The following is a 22,105-nucleotide window of genomic DNA, read 5'->3' as shown; positions in this document are numbered from 1 at the left end:
TTACAGTATACATGGCTTTTTGTATTCATGTAATGTGAAGCCCAGTCACAATCACATTGTTCATCCATTGTTCATCCATCAGTAAATCCAGGTTGTGCTACATTGAGATATTGACAGCATTGTTATCACATTTTACAGTTCACTTCTGTGTCTATTCTGAAATATCTGCATTTTTTTTGTTGTTGTCTTGTTCATAGTGTCACATATATTGTTATGTTTACATATCATTACACGCAAAACTATTTCTATGCGTATTTCTCTGAAATTGTTCACAAATTTGTGTTGGGGGAAATAATATACTCACAGATGTGGCATATAAAGATGCTGATTATTGCACAAATGTCATCATTTGTTTGATATTGAATCGATACCCAGATTTGCACCATTGCTCAAGCCAGTTTGTATTTTTCTTTATTGACTACAATAAAACATCAATGGAAGCATCTCATCATGCATTGTCCGCGTCTGCAACGTAGACGACTTGGTCGTATGCGCGCACCCCCTTGAGGTGCGCGTTCCAGTTGTCTGTCGGGCACGGCTTGCACAACGGGGCGGTTCTGTGTCGGACTGCGCTGGGCGTGGGCTGCAGTCACTCCCCATCCTCTCACTGGAGACACATTGTTCGACGCGGGCACAAGCAATGCGTGCCAGTGAGCAGCTCGGTGCTATTTAGCAAGCGGAAAAGTCAACCGTTTGTGGCCGATAATAGAGATACAGTTATTTCAAGACGACCGGAAGCGAGGCGAAGACTGTTTGGATCTCTTCAATTCGAGAAGCAACTTGAGTCGGAACATCTCTTTTCCCTTCTCATTCTTTCCTGGCAGACAAAACAACGCTAATTAGAGCCCAGTTTGCTGTAAGTATGCAATAGACACATTCCAGTGTACGAAAAATGCTGTCAAATAAGGTGTCCGCCTTTGTACCGCGTGTGGTGTCTTGCTGTACACATTTACGACATGTTAGCTATAGCAGTGGGGACGCGTTCAATTCCACTCGTACAATAATACATGTGTATTCTCCCTAACAATGCATGTGGCTTTTATTTTCAAACAATTAGCATTCTGAACCACGGCCCCCTCTTCATTTTGGGTGGAGGTTAGTGGATGTCTCCATCTGCCCCCACCCCTCAAAAAAAAAAAGAACATGAAGTCATTTGGTTACACAGTTTCATTGAATGCATCTTTTGATTCTATTGACGGATAAATAACAATTAACGAGGTTGCTGCTGTGAACGCAAAGCGAAGGGAGACACCCTGACAACTGAATGTGTATCACTGCGGAAGTTGGATTCCTTTACCAGGTTTGAAGGCGTCTCACTGTTGCATCCTTGAAATGTTGTGGAAAAGTGGAATTAAGGGTACGTTCACACTTGTCATTTTTGGTCCAGTTGAAACAGAACCAGTCCTTTTGCTCTTTACTCATTTCCTTTGCATCAAACAGGGACGAAGAGATGGGTCTTAGTTCGCCTGCCAGAGTACTTAGTCCTGAATGAGTGAGAACTAGAGGTGATGCTTGTTGTTGCGTGGCAAATAATGCCATGACTGCTTCACGAATGTGGGAAGTGGACAATGCGGAGGCATGAAAGTGTAAACAACTGCTATGGACTCACAACTTGTGTTTTCAAGACAAGACTAGGAGAGCGCAGACCTCTGTCAAGTCCCATAGTTCTCGCCCATGTTGTGATTCACACCAAAATAATAATTCTACATTGTTTTGATAGGAATGTCAAATAATTATCGGTACATCAGCATAAAAATGCAGTATTGGTTGTCGGTATCTGATTTTTTTTCGTCAATCATGAAAACCAATATTTAAAAAATGCAGTATACAACACATATGTGTTAATTCCACCAAAGGAGATATGTCATGTGACACATATCGGTATTAGAAATTGAGAGTTGGACAATATCAACAATATCGGTTTTACCCAAACGCAGTCCAGATCACCCCTAAAATTTAATCAGTTCTTCCATATCCCATTTGCGACAATTCCTGAAAATTTCAGCCCAATCCATTCAGAACTTTTGTAATTATTTTGAACGCAAACAGATAAACACCGGAAAAAAACGTAACATATATTGCTTGTATGTTTTAAAGACAGATATCAGTGTGGTAAAGGTACCTTCGGAATTGGATGACCAGAGGCTAGGCGGAAAACTAGTAAGCTAGCGGCGGTCCGGCAAAGTGTGGAAGTCAGAAAAGTCGAACGGCCGTGTGATTGAAAGGTGAGTGATCACCTCATCTGGTGAGCGATTGACTATTTTTAATAATCACTGTAATAGTTATCATGTTAATAACGGACAAAGTGCATCCCTTATCAACTCAATATGGGGATACATACTTTTTCCGGTCGCGCATACGAAGTAGATTTAAACTTCAAAATTCAACCTCATAGTTGCAGTCTGGAGTCCGGTTCCCAGAGTCGGCAAGGGAAATATAGTGAAATGCCCATTTTTAATGAAGAGAAATGGGCATCATATTCCATTCATGAGGTCTTCAGTGACATCCAAGAGTCAAGGCATGAATTGAGAATTGAGGCAATTATCCGAGAGGCTTTTCACATACAAATATTTTAAATAGATTCCCGACATTGGCCTGGGCTGGCTTCCCGGGATGTAATTTGGAAAGATGTAGCTGTGAATTAAAATCTCGGGATAGGCTCCTTTTTTGTTTATTGTTAAAGGAGAAGTGACCTTTTTTGGGATTTTGCCCATCATCCCCATTTGTCATGTGATATGTGAACATGTCTGTGCATTCTAAAAATATATATAAAACAAGATTGGGAAGCCTTCTGAAAAAAGCACCAACAACGACCCATTTGTATTTAATGTGACATGCATATTAACCAAAGTACAGTTATTATTATTATTATTATTATGCCAATTGAACTACTCTGGCATACTGACATACATCACACCGGCTAGCTACTAGCCAGATAGCAACTTGTTTCACCACATAGTGCCCGGAGCGCGTCACAACCCCTCAGGTCACTACCGAAGGAGCTGCTGTTGTTTTTATTTTGCAGTTTGGAAACGTTAATGCTAGCTGTAGGCGTTCCTTTTTTGTTACTACAGTAAAGTCTCGTCATATCGATATCGGTTATAACGAATTACTACTTATTACGATACTATTTTCATTTCCCGGCAAATTTTTAGTCTTTTATGATATAATTAGCTCCGTTAGTACGATACACGGTTATTATGATAATCCGGTTACTACGATGCCCTTTTCATCTCCCGCCAGCCAATTTGGTCTGCTTATATCGATACAAAAGCAGCTTAAATCAATCTTTGCTTAAGGATTTCAATACCAAAAAAGAACACGGCGAACGGCTGCTTCCAGTCAACTATTTTTCACACTTCCACCACCAGAGTGCAGCACACACAGCGGAAAACACCCGTCCCTCGCGCCTACCCCTCCGGGTGGCAACACCTTCCCTATCGATAGTTCCGGAGTGAATTATGTCCCGGTAACCGGTAATCACTACAGCGTAAGTTTATTTTTATTTACTGTAGTACAAAATTTATTGTAGTACAAAAGCATGCTAGATACGCAATCCATGAACTCAAGGAGAAAATTACATGCCATATCAAAGATCCGCCCACTTTTAATGCAGTTCGGCGCAGGATCGGATATATGGATAGTCCGGTTATATCGGTATTTTTTCCGACTCCCGAGAATATCGATATAACGAGACTTTACTGTATGTGAAATCAATGAACCCAGGAAAAAAATAAAATACTATAAGTATGACATCTTATCATGGATGTACCTGCCAGCATAGGCGTGTCTCATTATGTGCAGTAACGAGCTGTCTCTTTTTATCTGTTTTTATATATTTAGAACACACAGAAAAGAGACAGACATGTGTTCATATCTCATATAAGGATTGTAGAAGATGGGCAAAAAAAAGTGCAGTTTTCCTTCATTGTACTTCTTATAGATGTAATAAATTGAAATGAGCTTGGAGAGATGGAACTTCTTGGCGAATGAACCGTATCATAAGAGTGAGCTCTCTTTTCTCTCAGACTTGATCAACACAAACAATGACCGGCTCCCCTGTTCCCAAGACAGACCGACCGATGAGTGTGGGAGTATTTTGTGTCTGATAAGTCGTTTGGCTCCTCTAACCAATTGTCCTTTGTGGAGGTCAGCTGGCCTTTTCATCTCTAATGCTGCCTCCACGGTCTCTCTCCCTGCTCCAGCCGCCAAAAGACCTGACCCTGTAGGGAAAAGGTCAGCTGCTTGTTTAAGTGTGCACAAAGGCAGTACTATGAAAGGTGGTACACTGATGGGTTTTCTTCAACGTTTGCTATTTTCCTCAGCTTCCATTGATACTATGAGATGTTTTATGGTTAAAAACACGTCAGGTTAACAATTCACACTTTGTTTCACGGGCCTTGGAGATCAGAAAAGTGATTGCTCATCTGCCAGTCAACACTTGTTTGGATGCTGTTTTGGTGGATGATGTCATTGGACTGCAGGAGGAGGGTGCGGCTATCTGTCGTGGAGCCTCGTATTTGATTGTGATACCTCCCCAGAGAGGGTCTCCTTACCATCAGCGCTCCATTAAATATCTATTATCTCTGCAGTAGTCTTGTGACTCTGCGAGTATGGATTCTTTAACCAATTAAGCGCTTAAATAGAGAACAGAATTCGTACTGTGAAAGATGACCATTCTTGTACTGCGTTTTCCTTCACAGATGCTGGACCTTGAGTCCAAGATTTTAGATCAAGATCCTCACATTATGACTCTGTTCCCATCAGTTCACTTCACTAGCGCCCTCCTTAAACTGTCATGTAAGATTATCCTCTTGGCTCAGGCAGGGGGTCTAGGGTTTCAAAACCAACTGTTAATTTCCCAGACTGGAGGTGGCAAGTTATAAATAACCCCAAACACAGACGTGCTGGTCGCGGAAGGAAGGCTTTTGCAAATTTTGTGAGCATACTTTTTGGGACCTCATCGTATCTGCTTTTTGTATGCTTTATAAATGAAATTGTAACGGGCCTGCAATTGAGAACAGGCAAGTCGTAGCCCAACGGATTGTGTCTTCTTACAACGAACATGTTATAAAACTGCAATGTTTTCCATCAGTCAGTCTGAAAATAAATAATTCAGGAAGCAACCATATTCCTACATAAGGCATGTATGGGTCAGCCTTTGAAAGCTATTTCCCAAACAATTGGCATCTTAAAATAGATGATCACTTTAATATATATTGCCATGTCATCTATATCCATCCCTCTAAATCAGGGGTCTCAAAATCAATTCACCTGGGGGCCACTGGAGCTAGGGTCTGGGCGAGGCTGGGCCGCATCAGGTTTTCAAAAAAAAAAAAAAAAACAACAAAAACGTATTTATTAAAAACAGAAAAATGAATAAATTTTGCTTTGGTTCTGATTTTCTACAATAAAAGCTCTGATAAAACTCTTCTCTTCTCAAATATCTTACTTTTTACTACACTACACAAAATAAGATGAAAAATAAACAAATCAAGAATAATAAAATCAATCAATCAGTAATAAATAAATAAATATAATAATAATAAAACTGCAGATAATAAAAACTTAAGAAACCACATATAGTTGGTGGGTAGACAAATTATTTTTTTCAGATTAAAATGAACAAACCATTATTAGAGCCCTGTAGACATGACAAAACACAACTATAGTCACATTTATACTCTTTTTATTTACAACATATTGCGCAACTGCAGGGTCTTGAGACACATGCTACCTCGCAAACTAGAGAGCTAGCGACCTAAACGGTAGCCTCCAAGTTATTTCCTTTAAACTTAAATAGCCAAAAACTTACCACTTCCACACGGATAGGGAGGATAACTATTAACAGTTATTTAACCTTTAACATGAACATTAATCAAACGTAATAATTTTTTTCTGGGTACATGATACCATACAGCATCCATATCAAACTAACATTAAACTTTCATATCAAGGCGGGGGCCTCAAACTAGTGTCCTACTAGCTCATTTGCATATTCTGTCAATCAATTTCAGTCGCATTGTGTGCAGACTATGTTGGTTCGATTCGCGATGCATGTACGTCAAAGAACATGTTTTGGACTACAATGTTATGTTTTGGATATCATAGCAGCTGAAACATAAGTTCCACTGTTTTGTATTACCGTGGAACCAACGTTTAATATTTTAATATCTATTTTACTATTTTATTTCTTATTTGAGCTTTTAGTTTTGGATTAAATGAAATTTGTACTTTTATTTATTTTTTTTAATTTTATTGTTACTTTTTATTTTACTAGTCTGTGCAGCAGTTTGGAAACTCTGTTTATAAAATTTGCTATATAAATAAAGTGGATTTGCTTGGAACGTTTGCGTCCGTTAACATGTATTTACTCACAAATTTTGCCTCATTTTGTGTACATTTTCCGGTTACCGTACAATGTGCTGCATGTCTTGTGTTAATAACACACTATGTGAGTCCAACTGTGTCCTTAATGTATGTTTTTATCACAAAGTAAAAACAAAACAAGTCAGCTATGTAGCCCGTGCATGATGTCGTCAGCTTTTGACTTTTTTTTATAGTTTTATATGCATACAAAAATTGTAAATACATATAAATGACAAACGAAAGGGATAAATGAACATAAACTTTTACTTTTTATTGAAGACCTAATTCTACATGTGAGTGTACCGAGATACAACACGGGCACCATCTTTCTGTTTTTGTCACAAGATGAGACAAAAATGTGAAAATGCTGATACTCAAAACTTTCTTTTGCTCCTTTTTGGATTACTGGGGTGAGAAACACTGTTGAATTCAAGAAATAACTCATGGCAAAACAAGAAGGTGGCGTCTCACTGCAAAAAATCACATCATCAATGAAGGTGGAGCAGAGGCCATTTCAAAGAATACCAATAGCAGCATAACAACAATTTAGACATATGCAATAACTTATTGCTTTCCCACCATATATGTGACATAATTGATATTCACTGCTGATTGATATTTCCACCAGTGGAGGCGTCATTATCCCATTGGTACAACAGCTCAGCGTGAGACCTTACTGACAAGTGTCTCAAAGAAAGCAAGCGCATCTCAAAGCATGATGAAGTTTCTAGTCATCTCCTAGTGTGTGGATTATTTATCAGTCGCTGACATGGCCTAGTTTGAAAGGAGATAGTAAGGCCGTCTGGTTTCCGGGCCTCCAATCTTCCAGCAGCAGGCATGGCTCTGTTGAATTTGCAATTTAAACTGTCAGTTACATCCTTTTGGCAGGTGTGCCTTTAGATTCGGTATGCAGCGGCCATGCATAACCATCTGTGTCAAATGTGTGTGTGTGTGTGTGTGTTGTGGTTACAGTGGCTCTGTTTTTTGCTGTTTTTTTTCCAGGTTCAGGACTGTACTGTACAGGCTATAATCTTGGGAGAGCTCCTTTACAGTTTTAAGAGCTACTGTACACTGTTTTGATTGATAATATAACTCTATTAGTATTTTGGGTAACGTTTCCAACGGTTTAAGGAGGACATTTAAAAAAAAATATTATTATTCATTATTGTGATTTATTTTCCAAGCAAGGTCCATAGGTTCCCTAGGTCCCCCCACTAAGTCTGTATATGTAAATCTGTATGTCCACGCCCCCTTATGTTTCTTCCAAAAGCCTTGGTGACCCATTTTCGTAGGTTGCCAAATATTCCTTTGCCGTTGCCATAACATTGCCTCCAGCACGTCCATACTCCCCCCTCATTCTGATGCTTTTCCGTGCTGGTTTCATCTTATCTCTACTTTAGTTGTTTTGTGTAGTCATCCAGGCTTTTGTGTGATCCTGAACTGCTTTCCAAAAAATGCACTCATGATAGAATTGGTCTGCACATACAATTTTTGTTATTCAAGTTTATTATGTTTTCATCCCCACTTAGTAAGAATACCGTTTACAACATGCATGTTCAAACAATGCTATTCCCATTATGATTTGCAGCAGCGTTGGCTGACACTGCTCAGAGCCACCTCTTCCTGCAAGGCCGCGGCAACGTGTTTCCTGATGTGAGGATCTATTGCTGCTGCCTGATGCCTCGGTCTTTCTTTTATAGAGTCTGTCTTTCAGTCAATCATTAACGTCATCGGGCAAGACATGGCTAATCTTACTCTGCCTCAACATAAGAAACGTGGCGCACTGAGGGAATTGCAGACAAACCACTGTGAGGCAAACATGCGCTCACTTGTATTATTTTAATTCAGGTTGATTGGTACTCGTCAATTGGCATTGACGAGTACCTGCATTAACTCATTCGCTACCAAAGACATATTGGTATATTGTTTTAATCCAAACACCCAATCCCAAAGACAGATTTTTTTTGTACAAGAGGCAAAAAGTGGTGATGACGTAACTGTGCAATAGAAGAGATCATGTTTGGTGAGGTTTTAAGCCGTAAAAACAACCAGGAAGTGAAAATGCATGGAGCCGTGTAGCACACAGTTCAGTTCCAAATGTGAAAACTCTAAAATAGTCCATGGTGTTATATTTGTAAATAATGGTATTTTTATGTAAAACGACCATTTTTGTGAGTTGTTTATGTTCTGGCATAGTTGTTTGTATATTTAGGCAAAATGGCTAAATTTGCTTGAAATGTATCTTTTCACAAATAGCTGTCTATGTTGAACTAATATTTTGCTGAAACTTAGTATATTCTACTGCTGATTACTAAATGGAAAAAGGTAGAAACTAAGTCTTTTTTTCCGACGAAAGATGAGTGGACTCTTTCTTTTGATAGGTACCATGTTTTTATAGCCTTAGAACACAATATTCCGTGTGCCTTGAAAAATCATTGAGCATCCTTCAAAATGGCCGGTACCGAGCGGGACTGGGATTGTATGAGTTAAGTAACCCACAGTGCAAGCTGTGGCCCTTCAGTCCCAGGCTATGATTTGAGTGAGAAAGCACAGCTGCTCCCAATTAGTACATGTAGTAAATCTGATGTAACGGATGACGGTCGCCAAAGATGGCCCCCTTTTTCAATTCCAAACCGATATTGCAGCCTTGAATATCGGCTGATACCGATATAAGTCATCCATACTCCTCCTCCGCAACACAAATAGATCACACACACAGTGTTCCGGACCCTGGACCTCTAGTTCTCTCATATGTTTTTGTGAGACATTATTCCCATGATGGTATGACCTTGTCACTCATCATCTGTATGATGTCAAACAGCGACTGCAGGCAGGCAGTCCCTGCGGTTGCTAGGGGCCTCCAGCAGACTGCGGTCGGCCGTGGATTCAGTGTCGCTAGTCCTAACTTGCATTTGATGCAATCTTGGTAAACCTCCGTGGAAGCTGTTTGTATTCGTACCACTGACTCATCATGTACCGTCACGCCTGCGGGTCAGTTGCTGGTCACGGACTTAGTAACGTTGTGGTGAGTTTTCAGTATGCTGACTCACATGTTGCCACTGTACAGTATGTAACGGGTACATTGTTATGGATTATTTTAGAAGTACAAATAATGTACACAGTGTAATATAACATCGCTTTCACTTTGACTTTGCCATCAAAAGATCATGACATTGTGAATACCTGATAGAAAATGAAGACTGTGGCTTTGAAAGACTTAAACTTTTGATCAGCTGATGAAGAGCCTATTTCACATGAAGGATTGCAGTCAATTGTTAACTCAGCAACTCTTTGTTTCGCTTTCATTTCTTCTTTTTTTGCATTCTGAAGCTCTACTTAAAACCTCTTAATGATGCAACAGTGCAAAATGTAAAAATATGGCGGGGAGGGCTTTTCGCCAGCCTGGAAAAATCCATTGCAAAGTTTTAATATAACAACATAAAGTGTTTTTAAAGGGGTTTCTAAGAGTTCTAAGACTTTTGGTGCAACTGGCGCTCGTATCTTCTCAGCAAGGTTCCCCAAAACCCAAATTTGAAATGTTTTCTCCGTGGGACCCAAACAAAGATATACGATATATTGGCGTAACAACGTTGCCATTAAGAAAGAACATAACAATCAGGAACATGATCATGTACTATCCATCAAAAATATGAATTGTCCCGCTCCTTTTTCTGTGCAGCAGGAGATTGTGGAACGCTGAGTACCTTCAGCACATTTTTAACATTCCCCATGTGAGGATCCTAACCCTAGCTGCCATGGTGCTCTCTTCCTATCTCTTTTTTCTCACTCTCTTATCACCTAGCACTAATGGTAATATCTGCCTGTTCAGTATCACTGATGATAGAACAAACACAATACCGAGTTTAAGCTTTTTGAATGTCCCCTGTTGGTAATGTGCGTTGAATTGACGATTTGTTATTGTACTAAATGGCAGCCTACCTCTGCTTCCTTTTCTTTACAGCAGAAACCGTGTGTGTGTGCGTGTGTGTGTGTGTGTGTGCGTGCGTGTGTGTGTGTGTGCGTGAGCCGCAGCGGCAAAGATGACGGAGTATAAGCTGGTGGTGGTGGGAGCTGGAGGCGTGGGCAAGAGTGCACTTACCATCCAACTCATCCAGAACCACTTTGTGGATGAATATGACCCGACCATAGAGGTACAACTCTCTCTTCCGCTTTCTTCATGTTTTACACCAGGGGTCTCAAACTCAATTTACTTGGGGTGCCACTGGAGCTAGGGTCTGGGTGAGACTGGGGCCACATCAGGTTTTCCAAAAAAAAAACAAAAAAAAAACGCATTTATTAAAAACAGAAAAATATAGAAACTTTTTCAGTGCTTTGGTTCCGATTTTCTACAATAAAAGCTCTGATAAAACATTCCACTGTTCTCAAATATCTTAATTTTTATTTTTCTGCACAAAATAAGATGAAAAATAAACAAATCAAAACTAAAGAAAATCAATCAATCTGTAATAAATCAATTTTATAATAATAATAAAACAGCAAATAATAAAAACTTAAAAAAACACATATAGTTGGTGGGTAGACAAATTATTTTTTTCAGATTAAAATGAACAAAGCATTATTAGAGCCCTGCAGACATGACAAAATACGACTATAGTCACATTTTTATTTACAACATATTACGCAACTGCAGGGTCTTGTGACACATGCTAACTCGCAAACTAGAGAGCTAGCGACCTAAACTGTAGCCTCCAAGTTATTTCCTTTAAACTTAAAAAGCCAAAAACTTACCACTTCCACACGGATCGGGAGGATAACTATTAACAGTTATTTAACCTTTAACATGAACATTAATCAAACTTAATATTTTTTTCTGGGTACATGATACCATACATATCCAACTTGCGCGGGCCGCACTAACATTAAACTTTTATATCAAGGCGGGGGCCTCAAACTAGTGTCCTGCGGGCCACATTTGGCCCGCGGGCCGCATGTTTGAGAGCCCTGTTTTACACATTATTCCCATTGGAATCCATGTGTTGGAAGGTAGCATGATACTGAGCATATTGGATAATATCAACTGTATTTTGACACACAATGACACACAACTCACATGAATGTGAGTGTGAATGGTTTGACCCATCGCGTCGGTGCAAGTTAATACATATTAGCACATTCTGTGACAATTGTATTGGCAAGTCTGGTAGTTAGGCTTGAAATAAGTTCACTTAGAAAGTATCAGCCATGCTTATTGAAAAGTACTTTAATTTTTTTTTTTTTTTTTAAGTCTGTATATTTCTGTTTTTTTCCTTCACTTTCTCTTTTTCGAACCACGCCAGCCTCTGACCAGACAATGTCCTTTTTGTGTATTTGCATTCCTGGCTCCTGTGCTCTAATAAACAAAGGGAAGGCACTCCCATGTTTTTGTGGCTGCACATCGGAGGGCTAACTACTGACTCGAGTTCATCCAATGTGCTGTTGGAGCTACTCTACATATATTTGGAAGCTCCACGGAAGTAGAAATAAATTGTTTGCTGACAGTTTTTTTAGCCACGAAACGTTAAAAAAAGCTACATTCGCTTCTGAAATACTGGGCAAAATTGTCTATTGGTGTATGATTGTATCAATAAATGTAAAGATTTGTATTCACTGACACAAAAACACACCATCTATAGTGATTTTTTTTTTTAAGTGTTAAAAAAATAAAATGGATTTAGGAAAAAATGTAACTGATTCCATATAGCCCTGCTGCTCTAACCCTAGGGACAATCAATAAATTACTATTGCATTGAAGACAGTTTGTTAAAAAATATAATATATTCTAAATCACACCACAAATGTAACCATGTCAAATGATTAGTCCTATCCTAAAGGTATTTTGCATGCCCGTCTTTTATTGGATTAGGGACCTGGCTATAAAAAGGATCGGATCAGAAGCCAAAAAAATATGCATTGGGACATCCCTAGTATGAAGACACAAACTATAAAAAGACACAATAATCTAAACATACCCAGAGTTAACTGAGGTCTTCTGAGGTTCACCATGACATCCCAATGTCTCGCTGACATGATGCACTTAGATGTATTTTCCCCGCAATGGAATTGCATGACTTCAATGTCAACATATTATACAGTAGTCCCTTGTTCATTGTAGTACATTGGTTCCACACTGAACCGTGATAAGTGAGTTTCTGCAAAGCAGGATGTAGCTGGAGCATGAAAACTTGGTTATTACCTTCTGAATTCAGTTTTTTAACATTGGTAGAGACCTCTAGACATGGAATAACACCCCTATAGTCACCTTTTATACTCGTATTAGCCAATATAGTAGACATAATAAGGGAAAATAAGCTGTAAATAAGATATAATGTAGACTCTCACACACATACAGTATATTATAAGTGAAATGGCTTGTTTTCAGAAACCTGTGAACACTGACACACATACTGCATATTTTGTATTTTCTAGTACTTGCTTGTATTTTCTTCTAAATCAGCAGCGTGCAAGGACCGCCTTCGCCTTTTTGTTTACCTGCTATCCTTGCTCTGCCGCATGTCGTAATATTTGCAGGACTCGTACAGGAAACAGGTTGTGATTGACGGAGAGACCTGTCTGCTGGACATCCTGGACACTGCCGGTCAGGAGGAGTACAGCGCCATGAGGGACCAGTACATGAGGACGGGGGAGGGGTTCCTCTGTGTCTTCGCCATTAATAACACCAAGTCCTTTGAGGACATTCATCAGTACAGGTGTGGTAAAATTAAAAAAAAATAATATAACTGATTTTTTTTTTTCTGAATGAGCGTGTGGGCACCCGTTTATGCATGCAGTGTGTTAGAGTCCAGAGAGAGAGAGAGAGAGACTGGCGTGCGTTTCCATTATGTGTGTGCCAGCTCTCTGCAGTGGTTGGGTGATGTCATGCTGTAGCATTTAACACGGCTAAAGAAAGCTTAGCCCCCAACTGGAGGATTACGGCGCCATGCCAATGACATCGATCCTGACTCAATTAGGGGAGCTGGAGATGGCACTCCCAAGGACAAGGAAGGAGAAATAGACGGAGGAGTTCCTTACTTTCTTTTTATCCAAGATATGTCAGATGAACAAAGCCACAAATACTGAATCCATTAAGCTTGTCAAAGTACAACGTACATAGCTAAGCTAATACTTTAAACAAATAAAAAAAAAACATGCATCAGATTCCAATTGAGTGCATCACATAATCAGTTCACAGTTCCACATGTCCAAAAGGAGTAGGAAGAAGCACAGCTTATTAAATCCTACCCCTCCATCTGGTACTTTTACAATAAGTAACTGTTACATTTGTTCACTTCCTGCTTTCCATAATTTTTTTTGTTTTTAATAATGACCATACAATGATATAATGATATGACCATACAATGACATCATGGGTAACCATAGTAACTGCCATAGTAAATGCTCTTGATAGGTTCCTAAAATAGCCCGAAATAAGTGAAATCCGCAAAGTAGCCAACATTTTTCAATTATTGGATGTTTTAAGGATGCATAACCCCTCACCATACACTTTATTCACTTTTCTAAGACAGGAAAAATAACATTTTCTCACATTTCTCTATAGTTTAAACACTCTCAAAAAAGTTGAGACCTTTGTTAGAATTTTAATCATGGACCTGCAAGTCCGACACAAGAAATGAAAAGTCCTTCATGCATATTTCACTCCTGTGACTTTTCATCCTATCTCCGTTCCACTGTGCTGTAGCATTTTTGTATCCTTGTTTGTGCTATGTGCATTGCGTCAATTTTTATTTAACTCAATGAATAAAGACGATAGAAGCATCCACATGGAAACAAAGTATTTAGGTAAGAGTCACTAATAAAACTGTATTACATACATATATGAAGTATGCTTATTTTTTTCATACATATAAAACATCACAGAAGCACTGTCTTGAAAGTGATGTAGTTTTTGCATATGAGCAGAACCGGATTTCTCAGACAGATTGCATCATGACAGTGCCTACTGAATCACTGAAGCGCCATGATGCACCCTCTGCTGGCATAAACATGTCAATACAATATCAAGTGTTGCTGCTATGATTAGGGTGTTTAGGATGATATTGCATGTGAAATTGATTACCTGTGAAACACCTGCCTCGTTTGGCTTATAAAAAGGTAATAGTCAGAGGCTGGTAAACAGTATTAGATGTGTTGGTGATGGATGGGTTTGCTTTAATCACGGACATGTTCTGCTGCACTGTGGCTTTGGGGGAAGGAGCTAATAGATTGATCGGACCCCCACCTCTGTCAGTTCCCTCTGGCTGCTGTAGCGATGAGGTAATGCTCTTTCCCGCCCGCCTGTCCATCTCCATCCCTCTCACTCATACCCAGCGCCCTCCTTCCCGCCCCTGCACCGCCGGGACTGGATCCTCCTCAGGGTCCTAGATCTCCCTTGGTTGGCTCTCCGGTGGCGGAGCCGCTGTCGTTAATGAGGCATTGAGGCTATGATTAAACACCGCATTGTTGTGGCAGGGTGGAAAACAGCTGAGGAATATTAATGATCAGTTATGGATCCGTGTTGTTTTGTGTGCAGAGAGCAAATTAAACGTGTGAAGGACTCCGATGATGTTCCCATGGTGCTCGTGGGCAACAAATGTGACCTCCCTGCACGCACGGTGGATACACGGCAAGCCCAGGAACTCGCCCGCTCCTATGGCATCCCTTACATCGAAACTTCGGCCAAGACACGACAGGTACATAGTGGACAAAAACTACATTTTGAAAGTACATCTGACCAGTTCTCGTGAAAATCTGTCAAAAGCCAATCATATTGCTACTATGAATAATAATAATACAGTAATATGAAAGTGGCAGGGTGCAAGGCATTATTAGAGCTGCACAATAAGTGCTTAATGTGTACTATAAACTTTGTAATCCAACCTTTCTTGGAAGTTTTTGATGTATGAGTTACATCATATAATGGATTGGATAGTAGGGATCGACCGATATGGTTTTTTTCCGGATGATGCAGAAACCGATTTTTTTCCATCACCCTTAGCCGATGGCCGATTTTGCTTGGGCCTATATTTGTGGCCAATACTGCTTTTACTCCCTCAATATATATATATGAAAAAATTACAATGATAACAAATATTATCGGTCTCAAATTTAAACAAATATTTATTGAAATGTAAACACTGAACACAGTAGGATTCAGCTTTCATAAACACACATTTAAACAGCATTATTATTATTTTAAAAGGAGTAAATATTCAACCATGTGCAAAACATTTCTAATATTCTATACAAATATCGTCAATCTTTATTGGATAGCGCCACAGCTGGTAATGGAATTCTCCGATAGATTAATTACACCGGGGCGGCACGGCGGTCGAGTGGTTAGCGCGCAGACATCACAGCTAGGAGACCAGGGTTCAATTCCACCCTCGGTGTGGAGTTTGCATGTTCTCCCCGTGCATGCGTGGGTTTTTTTCTCCGGGTACTTCGGTTTCTTCCCACATTCCAAAAACATGCTAGGTTAATTGGCGACTCCAAATTGTCCATCGGTATGAATGTGAGTGTGAATGGTTTGACCCATTTTCTGCATGTAAAACATAATTGTGTTGTAAAAATATACCTTCGTGAGGATAAGCAGTAGAAAATGAATGAATGAATGTTATATAAATAATTGAGGGTGATTGTGTAATTGGATTAGCATGGTTTTCTATGGGAAAACCTGCCTTGGTTAGAGTCTGTTTTGGTTTGAGTTGGACCGGATTAATGATGCTAACCAAGTCGCCACTGTAAAACTTTTCCAGGCTACCAAGGGAACCAGATCTAATGGATACTTGTCTTTATGCTAGCATTAGTTGTGTATATCGGTTGTTCTGCGGTAAAATATTAGAACCAAGTGTGTCACAAAGACATTAAGAAAGACCGTTCAAATCCGAGCAATGTGTCCAGGTCTGTATCGCCGCAGGCAGTGACTCCAAACCAGGTCCGGAGAATAGAAACACATTTGAAAGGTCTCAACAGCAGCGATTGCTGCACAGCCTGCACCTCTGACTCACAGCAGCGCATTATGTACAGCTACACGCAGCAGCCTCGCCTTTTCCAGAACATTACAGAACTCGTATTCATGCAAGGGCATGCAAAGAATAAAGCCATGGCCTTTTTTCCCCCCCACTTAGTAGGATAAACAATATTCGAGATGATTGCCATGGTAACATTGACACACTTCTCCATGGCGAGCTCTTCTGAAGGCTTCGCTTCCTCCCCCGTCCCCACCCCCGAGAGGACGTGCTCATTGTGTAACAAATGAAAAGGCCCTGCAAGTTGTCATCACTTACATTTTGCGGGTGTTCGGCAACCTCCTTCACAGAAAGTGATCTGTGACTCATTCGGTTTTATTGACAACCTGCTGGACATGCAAGCAAGAATCATTTGTGACGGGATATTACGACAGGAGCGGCCATTTTTTTTTTTTTTTTTAGAGCACACTAATCCGCTAGCGTTCCCTGGCAAAATTATCTATAAGCTATATATATTTTCAGACAAGGGAATACACTACATTTACTGACTTTTTATGCTGTGCATCAGGAATAAAATGCAATATGAAATGTTAATTTGGTCATTGTTAGCAGATGTATATGTCACAGTAGTCCTTGCATGAGTACTCAGCCTGTTAGATGTATTGATCACTTTCACCGTAAATGAATCCATGAACCAATCATGTAAAGTGTGTGTGTGTTTGTTTTTGTTTTTGTACCTACCCAGGGAGTTGAGGATGCCTTCTACACACTGGTCAGGGAAATTCGGCAGCATAAGCTGAGGAAGCTCAACCCGCCTGATGAGAGCGGTCAGGACTGCATGAGCTGTCGCTGTGTGGTATCGTGATGAAGGTGAGACTACTTCCGCTGTTTTTGTTTTTTTTTTTTTACGATGACGTCAGCGACCTGTCCTCATCACCAGAATTGAGCTCTTAGGACAAGCTAACATAATATCTGAATATTTCCAGTGTCATATGCCTAATAGTGACATGACGGAACAGACACTAGCCACGTATACATGGACCCAAATATTCCAATTCCATTCGGGTTATTTGCTCAAACGGAAAGAATCTAACCTTTGTATACACCTCATTTTGAAAGAAAAGTGCCAATCTGAATGAATATATAATCGGATTCCCAGGGTTGGAATATTCCTTTCCCCAATCCGATTGAGGTATCTTGTACCCGCTCAATCGGAAAGTTGTCAGACTGCGTTCTTCTTCGTGGTGTTTTTCTTCTTCTGTTGTTTATTTGCGGTTGGCAAGCAGCTTTCGTGTGCATTAGCGTCATCTGTGGAACAGAATCTAAACCAGGGGTCTCAAACATGCGGCCCGTGGCCCAAATGTGGCCCGCAGGACACTTGTTTGAGGCCCCCCGCCTTGATATGAAAGTTTAATGTTAGTGCGGCCCGCGCAAGTTTGATATGGATGCTGTATGGTATCATGTACCCAGAAACAATTATTACGTTTGATTAATGTTCATGTTAAAGGTTAAATAACTGTTAATAATTAATCCTCCCTATCCGTGTGGAAGTGGTAAGTTTTTGGCTATTTAAGTAAAAGGGAAATAACTTGAAGGCTACTGTTTAAGTCGCTAGCTCTCTAGTTTGCGAGTTAGCATGTGTCTCAAGACCCTGCAGTTGCGCAATATGTTGTAAATAAAAAGAGTATAAATGTGACTATAGTCGTGTTTTGTCATGTCTACAGGGCTCTAATAATGCTTTGTTCATTTTAATCTGAAAAAAATCATTTGTCTACCCACCAACTATATGTGGTTTCTTAAGTTTTTATTATTTGCCGTTTTATTATTATTATTATATTTATTTATTACTGATTGATTTTCTTTATTCTTGATTTGTTTATTTATTTTTCATCTTATTTTGTGCAGAAAAATAAAAATTAAGATATTTGAGAACAGTGGAATAGCCAAAAATAGCCAAAAACTTACCACTTCCACACGGATAGGGAGGATAACTATTAACAGTTATTTAACCTTTAACATGAACATTAATCATATGTGATAATTTTTTCTGGGTACATGATACCATACAGCATCCATATCAAACTTGCGCGGGCCGCACTAACATTAAACTTTCATATCAAGGTGGGGGCCTCAAACTAGTGTCATGCGGGCCACATTTGGCCCTCGGGCCGCATGTTTGAGACCCCTGGTTTAGATTCTGTTCCACAGATGGCGCTAATGCACACGAAAGGCCGTGTGTTTGAGACCCCTGATGTATACCATTGCTTTCGGAAAGGTCATTCGGAAAGAGAAAAACTCCTCATGTAAACGTGGCTACTGTTGATTTTATTCACTAAACCAGAACAGTGTAGATACAAATTGTTTTCAACTCGCCCAAAAAACATCTCAGGAGCATTCCCGTGTGGACATGGCCTCAGTAAAGTCAAAATACTGAAACCGCTGTACAAAACAATGACACCCCTGTCATGCCCCCCCCCCCCCAGCTTACCTTCATAGCCTGGAAAGAGATGCTACAGCACAAGAAGAGTCACCGCATGGACTGAAAATAGGAAGAAAAGAACGAGGAATCGACTGAACCAGAGTTTTATTTCTGGAAAGGATGATATCGATTGTCACGTGTGCGTGGCTACCTGAACCATCTTGGCCTAACCCCGTCTTTTTTTTTTTTTTTTTGTGGGCCACTTCGACTAACGAGCAACACCACTAAAGACAAAAGTTGAACCCCAGCATGGTCTTGTTGGGTTGCTAACTTACTGTTTTCGGTCCCAACACTGGTTCAACAGGGGGCTGCATTGGATCCCCAATAACCACCCCCCCCCCACCCACCTATTTCCCGCCTCACCTGGAAATGCACATTCCAATTGTGCCCTGTTTTCTCACTCAGCCCGGATTGGCAATGGACATTTATTTCCTTATGCCACTCGTGTAAGCCACTTAAAAAAAATAAAATAACTACCTCCCTTTAAAGGTAGAGGCTGACCTGGGATATTTGTAGAAATCTGTTCTAATTCTTTAACTGTTAGCTTAGCAGTATGTGTATTTTGCTTTGGAACTGGAACATACTTTGTGGGTGGATGATTAGAAAGTAACTGAACCTGATGCGATCATGACGGAATATAGATTGACATTTTGGTTCTGAATGCAATTGCCTTACATTCTTTGCTAGGCGTTGTCTTTATGTAAAAAAAAAAATAATAATAATAATAATAACGATCATGACTTGTGTACAGAGCTGTAGGATTCCTGTGTCTAATTTAGCGAGGGAGGGTGCGATGCATTTGCACGTGCACCGATTCCAGCTCACGAGGTCCGCCTATATAATAGGAACAACGTGTTATGCTTGTACAGGTATGCAGACAGGTTTTACATAGAATTAACCTTTATTTGCAAAATGTGCGACAGTTATGTCGTGTGTCGGCGTCTTTTAAAAAAAAAAAACACACACATACACAACACGCCTCAGAATACTCAAAATCCCACACACCTTACTACCCTCAGACTGTCAAACAGTGTGTATACTGTACATGTACGTGTGGGGTTCGTACTGTATGTATGTATGTACGATCGGTGCTGGTTCCGGGGGGGCTGCATTGCTTTTGTTTTTCAATGTTGACTGGCTCGTGCTCTCCACTACTGTTAGAAACCCGTGCTCTGACCAGTGTATAGCGCCATATATACGCATTGAGCGCAACCCGTTTGTTTACTTAATGTGTGCGACTACATCAAAAATGGAAGCATGTTGAGTTTAGCCACGCGCTGTACAGAACTTGAAGGGCAAACTACAACATCTAAACGTCATAAATAACCAATAAAAGCCCAATTGCGTCACTCATACTCAAATTAGACAGCATTTTGTGACTATTTTTTAAATTTCACTCATCGCTCACTTCTATGTACGAGTAATTCTCTGGAGCGGTGACCGGTTTAAGAATATTAAAAGCTCTAACCCACATGGATTTGTACATTTCATTAATAATTTTTAATTAACTTTTCATTCTTTGCCTGAAGGAAGTGAACTGTGAATGTCTCTGGATATTATTTCAACAAATTTTGAAATGTACAATTTATTTTTGGAGTACTTGGTTCCACTTTATCCACTCAAACATGGAAACTTTGTGACATGTAGTTATTAATAATTTGATGCTTATTGGCTCCCGATGGTTATATATCACTTCCATAACAATTCCACAAATCTATGCATACATTTTCATCGTCTTTGAATGTCTTGTAATGTTTCCGCATGGATACTTAGCTAGTAAAGCCCAAGTATACATGTCCAAAAAGACTGTACATGCCTTTGGGGGGTTTTGGACTCCTGTTCCAGTTCCAGTGGTTCCAAGGGCTCCTTTCTCCCTTGAATGAAAGTGTGGTTGGAATTTGTGAAAATGTTGCATCTTTAGCTATTTAAGATGTATGTAGTCTTTAAAAAAAAGGGCAGGAATAAAAAGATGTTTAAAAGAAACGTTTTGGTTCCATCATTTGCTTTTTCTGCTGCCATCTACAGGACAGAGCAGGAAAGCATTTATTACCACTTATTGCAGTGGTGTCCAATGTGTGGCCTATGGGCTGTTTGAGGCCCACGGCACATTGTAGAGCTAAAATAAAACACATTTAGTAAAAAGGCACAATGTTAAGAGACCTCCAATGAGGAGCACTCATTGTCGCACACACTTTGTCAGAAGCACCACTGGTTCCGTGGAGCTCAGAACCCGGACATAAGGGCGACATGTGGACATTAATCCACCTTTCCTGGCGAGAACCAGCAACAGTTTGATGGATTTTTCCAGCCACGCCCATAAGGAAGCTAGTCCCTCTGTGACATCACAAAGGAACAGTTCTGCAACTTTCTTTTAAAATCAAGTGTTTTGAGCCATCCCAAACTTTTTCAGGGCTCACTTCCAAATGTGCAGACCTCATTATCTGAAACTTTGGCATGGTTTAACACGATAATACAACATTTTTGAACTCCATTTATAAGTCAGAAAAGTACAAAAAGCATATTAAGTTCCATTTTAAGGCTTTAAAACCCTCCACTAAACACTTAATGATACGCTTTTATTGCAGAGGTGTCCAATGTGTGGCCTATGGGCTGTTTCAGGCCCACGGCACATTATAGAAAACAAACACATTTAGTAAAAAGGCACAATGTGAAGAGAGAAGGCTCCTCCAACCTCCAATGAGGAGCACTCATTGTCGCACACACTTTGTCAGAGGCACCACTGGTTCTGTGGAGCTCAGAACCCGGACAAAAGGGCGGTATGTGGACATTAATTCACCTTTCCCGGCGATAGCAGGCTGCTTTTGGTTACAGCAACAGTTTGGTGTATATTTCCAGCCCCGCCCATAAGGAAGCTAGTCCCTCTGTGACATCACAAAGGAACAGTTCTGCAACTTTCTTTTAAAATCAACCATTTTGAGCCATCCCAAACTTTTTCAGGGCTCACTTCCAAATGTGCAGACCTCATTATCTGAAACTTTGGCATGGTTTAACACGATAATACAACATTTTTGAACTCCATTTATAAGTTAGAAAAGTACAAAAAGCATATTAAGTCCTATTTTAAGGCTTTAAAACCCTCCACTAAACACTTAATGATACGCTTTTATTGCAGAGGTGTCCAATGTGTGGCCTATGGGCTGTTTCAGGCCCACGGCACATTATAGAAAACAAACACATTTAGTAAAAAGGCACAATGTGAAGAGAGAAGGCTCCTCCAACCTCCAATGAGGAGCACTCATTGTCGCACACACTTTGTCAGAGGCACCACTAG

General features: G+C 40.0%; 1 protein-coding gene across 1 annotated transcript; it reads left to right on the top strand.

The window, feature by feature from the left end:
* Positions 1 to 540: 540 nt before the first annotated feature.
* Positions 541 to 20,776, top strand: LOC131131279 (GTPase HRas). Its single transcript, XM_058075856.2, has 6 exons — positions 541 to 856; positions 10,331 to 10,520; positions 12,898 to 13,076; positions 14,897 to 15,056; positions 17,080 to 17,204; positions 18,818 to 20,776. Exons 2-5 carry the CDS (start codon positions 10,410 to 10,412, stop codon positions 17,197 to 17,199), a joined length of 570 nt encoding a protein of 189 aa, XP_057931839.1. The 5' UTR covers positions 541 to 856; positions 10,331 to 10,409; the 3' UTR covers positions 17,200 to 17,204; positions 18,818 to 20,776.
* Positions 20,777 to 22,105: the final 1,329 nt, after the last annotated feature.

The sequence above is a fragment of the Doryrhamphus excisus genome, linkage group LG1, assembly GCF_037039965.1.
Source record: "Doryrhamphus excisus strain RoL-2023G ecotype Guam linkage group LG1, RoL_Dexc_Guam_v1.1, whole genome shotgun sequence".
Taxonomy (NCBI): Eukaryota; Metazoa; Chordata; class Actinopteri; order Syngnathiformes; family Syngnathidae; genus Doryrhamphus; species Doryrhamphus excisus.
The sequence above is the reverse complement of the archived record's forward strand: the minus strand, read 5'-3'. Positions and strand labels throughout refer to the sequence as shown.

Excerpts from the sequence above, each read along its gene's own strand:
- LOC131131279 (XM_058075856.2), top strand. The coding sequence starts at position 10,410 with ATGACGGAGTATAAGCTGGTGGTGGTGGGAGCTGGAGGCGTGGGCAAG. Across the intron at positions 10,521-12,897 it reads AATATGACCCGACCATAGAG|GACTCGTACAGGAAACAGGT; the intron begins GTACAACTCTCT and ends TAATATTTGCAG. Across the intron at positions 15,057-17,079 it reads CTTCGGCCAAGACACGACAG|GGAGTTGAGGATGCCTTCTA; the intron begins GTACATAGTGGA and ends GTACCTACCCAG.